The 6799-nt window shown below is 49.6% G+C and overlaps 1 protein-coding gene across 5 annotated transcripts in view; it reads left to right on the top strand.

Annotated features, from left to right (window-relative positions):
• The window catches only part of LOC124010776 (TNFAIP3-interacting protein 1-like), a 34540-nt gene extending 27741 nt beyond the window's left edge, over positions 1-6799 (top strand). For 4 of the 5 annotated variants that reach the window (XM_046323437.1, XM_046323436.1, XM_046323435.1 and 1 more), the window contains 7 exons: positions 1886-2014; positions 2112-2252; positions 2928-3053; positions 3295-3348; positions 5108-5233; positions 5787-5847; positions 6069-6799. In XM_046323437.1, coding sequence (XP_046179393.1) covers positions 1886-2014; positions 2112-2252; positions 2928-3053; positions 3295-3348; positions 5108-5233; positions 5787-5847; positions 6069-6109 — 678 coding nt within the window. In that variant the 3' untranslated portion in view covers positions 6110-6799. The remainder of the gene's footprint in view (positions 1-1885; positions 2015-2111; positions 2253-2927; positions 3054-3294; positions 3349-5107; positions 5234-5786; positions 5848-6068) is intronic. The other variant, XM_046323434.1, reaches the window with a different exon arrangement.

Genomic DNA, 6799 nt, shown 5'->3' on the forward strand with positions numbered 1-6799 from the left:
ACTCTGTCAATTAGGTTAGTATTGTAGAGTAACACTAATGTTGTTGATCCATACTCAGGTTTCTGACCATTAAACTCTGACTGTATTAAAGTCCCCATTGGCCACTGACAAAACATCTAAATGTAATCCATTTTCATTTCGGGCATTAACACAACATGTAGAATAAGTCAATGGGTGTGAATACGTTCTGAAGGGAATGTAGGTAAGTGACTAGGTAATCAGGATAGATATTAAGTGTGTGTGAGCGTGTGTTGGAACTGTCAGTGTAGTGTGAGTAGAGTCCAGTGCAAGGTTCAGTGTAAATAATAAAGGGGCTCCATACAAATAGTCTGGGTAGCCATTTTGATGAGCTGTTCAGCAGTCTGGTGGCTTGGGGGTAGGAGCTGTTCGGCAGTCTGGTGGCTTGGGGGTAGGAGCTGTTCGGCAGTCTGGTGGCTTGGGGGTAGGAGCTGTTCGGCAGTCTGGTGGCTTGGGGGTAGGAGCTGTTCGGCAGTCTGGTGGCTTGGGGGTAGGAGCTGTTCGGCAGTCTGGTGGCTTGGGGGTAGGAGCTGTTCGGCAGTCTGGTGGCTTGGGGGTAGGAGCTGTTCGGCAGTCTGGTGGCTTGGGGGTAGGAGCTGTTCGGCAGTCTGGTGGCTTGGGGGTAGGAGCTGTTCGGCAGTCTGGTGGCTTGGGGGGTAGGAGCTGTTCGGCAGTCTGGTGGCTTGGGGGTAGGAGCTGTTCGGCAGTCTGGTGGCTTGGGGGTAGGAGCTGTTCGGCAGTCTGGTGGCTTGGGGGGTAGGAGCTGTTCGGCAGTCTGGTGGCTTGGGGGTAGGAGCTGTTCGGCAGTCTGGTGGCTTGGGGGTAGGAGCTGTTCGGCAGTCTGGTGGCTTGGGGGTAGGAGCTGTTCGGCAGTCTGGTGGCTTGGGGGTAGGAGCTGTTCGGCAGTCTGGTGGCTTGGGGGTCGGAGCTGTTCGGCAGTCTGGTGGCTTGGGGGTCGGAGCTGTTCGGCAGTCTGGTGGCTTGGGGGTCGGAGCTGTTCGGCAGTCTGGTGGCTGGGGGTCGGAGCTGTTTGGCAGTCTGGTGGCTGAGGGGTAGGAGCTGTTCAGCAGTCTGGTGGCTTGAGGGGTAGGAGCTGTTCAGCAGTCTGGTGGCTTGGGGCTAGAAGCTGTTCAGCAGTCTGGGGGTAGGAGCTGTTCAGCAGTCTGGTGGCTTGGGGCTAGAAGCTGTTCAGCAGTCTGGTGGCTTGAGGGGTAGGAGCTGTTCAGCAGTCTGGTGGCTTGAGGGGTGTGAGCTGTTCAGCATTCTGCTGGCTTGGGGGGTAGAAGCTGTTCAGCAGTCTGCTGGCTTCGACGCCAGGACAGCGGAGTCAATCACCACTTTCCGGAGACACCTGAAACCCCACCTCTTTAAGGAATACCTAGGATAGGATAAGTAATCCCTCTCACCCCCCCCCTCCCCTTTAAGATTTAGATGCACTATTGTAAAGTGACTGTTCCACTGGATGTCATAAGGTGAATGCACCAATTTGTAAGTCGCTCTGGATAAGAGCGTCTGCTAAATGACTTAAATGTAAATGTAATGTAAATGGGTAGAAGCTGTTCAGCAGTCTGCTGGCTTGGGGGGTAGAAGCTGTTCAGCAGTCTGCTGGCTTGGGGGGTAGAAGCTGTTCAGCAGTCTGCTGGCTTGGGGGGTAGAACCTTTTTTGCAAAAACATGCCAGGTTGACTATGATATGATGTTGGTCATTGTTAGGTCACCATCAGATGAACTTTAACCTGACAGTCTCTGACATGTGGAATAATTACTTATCAGAATGTCACATCCTTCAGTCTGGTTTAAACTGTGAATGAACTCTGAAAAGGTGGGAGTCGAAGCAGGTTATGGTAATGTTGTATGAATGTTTTCAGGGGGAGAAGGAGTGTCTGAACTCTGAGAGCACAGAGTTGAAGCAGAAGATTCGTTACCTGCAGGATCAGCTGCTGCCACTCAGTAAACAGAGAGAGTACCAGGAGAAGGAGATACAACGCCTCAACAGGGTCTCTATCGTGTGTGTGTGTGTGTGTGTGTGTGTGTGTGTGTGTGTGTGTGTGTGTACTGTGTTCTAATTTACAGTCTCCCTCTGCCACCCTTCAGGCTTTAGAAAAGGCCCTGAACCTGCATCCTCCCCCGTCCTCCCAGCAGCCACCGGGCCAGGGCACCAGTGGTAACCATGACGACATGCCTAGTAACTTGAGGCAGGAGCTTCTCACTCAGATAACGGTGTTAAAGGAACAGGTCAGTTAGACACACTTAGTACCTGAGGTAATCCTCCTCCCTCCCCAACTTAGTACCTGAGGTAATCCTCCTCCCTCACCAACTTAGTACCCGAGGTAATCCTCCTCCCTCACCAATTTAGTACATGAGGTAATCCTCCCTCCTCCTCCCTCCCCAACTTAGTACCTGAGGTAATCCTCCTCCCTCACCAACTTAGTACCCGAGGTAATCCTCCTCCCTCACCAACTTAGTACCCGAGGTAATCCTCCTCCCTCACCAACTTAGTACCCGAGGTAATCCTCCTCCCTCACCAACTTAGTACCCGAGGTAATCCTCCTCCCTCACCAACTTAGTACCCGAGGTAATCCTCCTCCCTCACCAACTTAGTACCCGAGGTAATCCTCCTCCCTCACCAATTTAGTACCCGAGGTAATCCTCCTCCCTCCCCAATTTAGTACCCGAGGTAATCCTCTTCCCTCCCCAACTTAGTACCCGAGGTAATCCTCCCTCCTCCTCCCTCACCAATTTAGTACCCGGGGTAATCCTCCCTCCTCCTCCCTCACCAACTTAGTACCCGGGGTAATCCTCCCTCTCCTCCCTCACCAACTTAGTACCCGGGGTAATCCTCCCTCCTCCTCCCTCACCAACTTAGTACCCGGGGTAATCCTCCTCCCATTGCTGTATCTACTCTCTCAGGTGAAGATCTTTGAGGAGGACTTTAGGAAAGAGAGGAGCGACAGGGAACGAATGAACGAGGAAAAGGAGGACTTGAGGAGACAGGTGGAGAGGCTGCAGGGTCAGGTGACCAACCTCACCAATCAGGTTAGGAGCTGCTTTCATCTGCTTCCTAAATGGCACCCCATTCTCTATGTAGTGCACATACCAATGGGCTCTGGTCAATAGTGCACTGTATAGGGAATAGGGTGCCTCTTGGGACGAAGACTGTTTCACAACACTTTGCATTGACTAGGGAGGTTCTCATCTCCTCCACCTGCCATGTGTGGGTTTTCCTGATGTGTGTTCATCCATTTCTGTTGGTTTGTTCCTCTGACATCTTGTCCAGGCCCAGAGGGAGAGATGCAAGCTGGAGAGACTACAGATGCAGCATCATAAACAGGTACTGTAGTCACCGGGCCTGTTCTCATCCCCCACTATAGACGGGTACTGTAGTCACCGGGCCTCAGTCCCTTCTCCTCTCTCACCATAGATGGGTACTGTAGTCACCGGGCCTCAGTCCCTTATCTCCCACTATAGACTGGTACTGTAGTCACCGGGCCTCTTCTCATCTCCCACTATAGACTGGTACTGTAGTCACCGGGCCTCTTCTCATCTCCCACTATAGACTGGTACTGTAGTCACCGGGCCTCTTCTCATCTCCCACTATAGACTGGTACTGTAGTCACCGGGCCTCAGTCCCTTCTCATCTCCCACTATAGACGGGTACTGTAGTCACCGGGCCTGTTCTCATCTCCCACTATAGACTGGTACTGTAGTCACCGGGCCTGTTCTCATCTCCCACTATAGACTGGTACTGTAGTCACCGGGCCTGTTCTCATCTCCCACTATAAACAGGTACTGTAGTCACCGGGCCTGTTCTCATCTCCCACTATAAACAGGTACTGTAGTCACCGGGCCTGTTCTCATCTCCCACTATAGACTGGTACTGTAGTCACCGGGCCTCAGTCCCTTCTCATCTCCCACTATAAACAGGTACTGTAGTCACCGGGCCTGTTCTCATCTCCCACTATAGACTGGTACTGTAGTCACCGGGCCTCAGTCCCTTCTCATCTCCCACTATAAACAGGTACTGTAGTCACCGGGCCTCTTCTCATCTCCCACTATAGACGGGTACTGTAGTCACCGGGCCTGTTCTCATCTCTCACTATAGACGGGTACTGTAGTCACCGGGCCTCAGTCCCTTCTCATCTCCCACTATAGACTGGTACTGTAGTCACCGGGCCTGTTCTCATCTCCCACCATAGACGGGTACTGTAGTCACCGGGCCTGTTCTCATCTCTCACTATAGACTGGTACTGTAGTCACCGGTCCTCTTCTCATCTCTCACTATAGACTGGTACTGTAGTCACCGGTCCTCTTCTCATCTCTCACTATAGACTGGTACTGTAGTCACCGGGCCTGTTCTCATCTCCCACTATAGACTGGTACTGTAGTCACCGGGCCTCAGTCCCTTCTCATCTCTCACTATAGACTGGTACTGTAGTCACCGGGCCTCAGTCCCTTCTCATCTCCCACCATAGACGGGTACTGTAGTCACCGGGCCTGTTCTCATCTCCCACCATAGACTTGTTTAGCTTGTCTTCACATGGCTGTGGTGATCCTAGTCCATTAGTACAGGTATTATAGGCTAACCCCTCAGTCAGACAGACAGGTTTACCACCACAGTCACGTGAAGACGAGCCCTATCAGTCTAGTTTCACATGGCACTTAAAGACATCCCTGAAGTAATGACAGCAATAGGATGGATTTTCTCCTGATTAGATAAGTACAAATGGCTGTGTGCTGTGCTTCACTTCCTGTCTGTTTTGAGGAGCACCAACTAGGGCTGTGCTTTACTCCAGTTATATCTCAAACTACTGGAACATTCCTCTGCCTGTCTGAAAACAACCCCCACCAACCCTCTGTATTTCCAGACGTAGATCAACTAGATCTGTTGTATAATTCCAAGTGACTGGACTCTGAGCTTCCTCTACCTGCCTGCTTGCCCTGCTTTACTCTGCTCTGACCGGGGTCACCGAGGTGTGTCCCCCAGTGTTCCCTGGTAGGGCCAGCAGCAGCAGGAGAGACGTACCTCAGACCCCTCCTCAGGCACCATGAATGGCCCTCTGAGCCCTCCCTACTGTGGTCCCTTTATGCAGGTGGCTCCAGGAGGAGGCCCGGGACAGGAGGTCCGGACAATACACCACCAGCCCAGGATACTCAACATCGCCGCGGCCGCCGACAGTGTAGCGCAAACGGAACGTAGCAACTTCACACCGGTAAGGGTCCGTATCACAATAGATTTATTAGTGGAAACTGTTTTGCAATTGAAAAGGAAAAATCAGCGTTTTCTTATTGGACCTTTTTGTTCAGGTTGTCCTTCCCTATTTTGTTTTTTTTTCTTCCGTTTTGGTTCCTAGTGAATATGATCCAGTGACCCCAAATGGACCGCTAGCCACTACCCCTTAGATTATAGCGGCAGGGTAGCCTAGTGGTTAGAGCACTGGACTAGTAACCGAAAGGTTGCAAGTTCAAATCCCCGAGCTGACAAGGTACAAAATCTGTCGTTCTGCCCCTGAACAGGCAGTTAACCCACTGTTCCTAGGCCGTCATTGAAAATAAGAATTTGTTCTTAACTGACTTGCCTAGTAAAATAAAGGTAAAATAAATATATAAAATGGCTACTGACAGAGAAGCGTTTTCTCTTTGCCACGAAGCAGCTACTAGCTGTTTTGGAGGCTTAGGCTGGGTTACCGTAAAGCACTTTGTGACAATTTGTGTAAAAAAGGACTTATATAAATAAAAATGTGATTCCCGGTGCTGTCATCGTTCCCCCAGCCCAGAGGCCCCAGGTGGGCCGGCGCCGGGGATGGTTCCAGACCTCCACCAGAGAACATGGGTACGCTGATACAACAGATGGCTGTGGTAAAAGAGTTGCAAACATCTGGAAAACCTGGTTGGAAGATCACCCGGAAGCAGGAAATTCTGGATCCTCCAACCAGGATATCTGGTTAAATGTTACCTGAATATTTGTTTGTTTGTTTTGTTGCAAAACTCTCTCGTTCTCTTGAGTGGCTGATTGCTTAAGAGCTAAACCTTTTCCTCTACTCTTGTCTATAGATCAGTCCACTGCAACTGGGTTTGGAAGAAGAGAGCGATAGAATATTGACCCTGGAAAGCACTAAGGTCCTCTCTACCATTTGTTCTCTCACCGTGGAGCCAGCTGGGTGGTAGCAGCATGAATCAGTTAGTTTTCTGTTGACCAGGTGTGATTTGAACTATACTTTTCCTACTGAACTGTAGATATCCTGTTGTAATGTTGTTTATACTTGCCTTTTTTATAAGCCTACTTGTGAAACACTGTTTTCGCTATTCAGAAATATATTATAATTTAGATGCGTTTCTTTTTTAACCTCTTCATTTTTTGGGGGGAGATTCAACATCTGCTTCATATGATTCTATGCAGGAACTGAAGTCATTTGTGTGTAATAGGTTGAAATGATCCAAATGTAATATTTAAGACAATATACCCAAGAGATTATCGGCTATTGACGATCGTCCCATTTGCAAAATATGTATAAAGTTTTTACAAAGCAGTTTTGTTTCTCGTAGGGTCAAAGGGCTCTTATTATCCCATGTCAATAACAACAAGTACTACTTCTATTCATTCCAACCATTTATATAATGAAAAGGTCAATTGCCTTGGAATTGGAATCTATAGAAATGGTAACCGTGGGATTTGTTCACTACTGTTGGTGTTCTAGAACTCTACCACAAGTAGAACTGTTCATACAGTGATTGTTATAACACAGTAAACTTGGGAAGTGAATTTAGCTGGTATATCATGCCAA

The sequence above is a fragment of the Oncorhynchus gorbuscha genome, linkage group LG23, assembly GCF_021184085.1.
Source record: "Oncorhynchus gorbuscha isolate QuinsamMale2020 ecotype Even-year linkage group LG23, OgorEven_v1.0, whole genome shotgun sequence".
Taxonomy (NCBI): domain Eukaryota; kingdom Metazoa; phylum Chordata; class Actinopteri; order Salmoniformes; family Salmonidae; genus Oncorhynchus; species Oncorhynchus gorbuscha.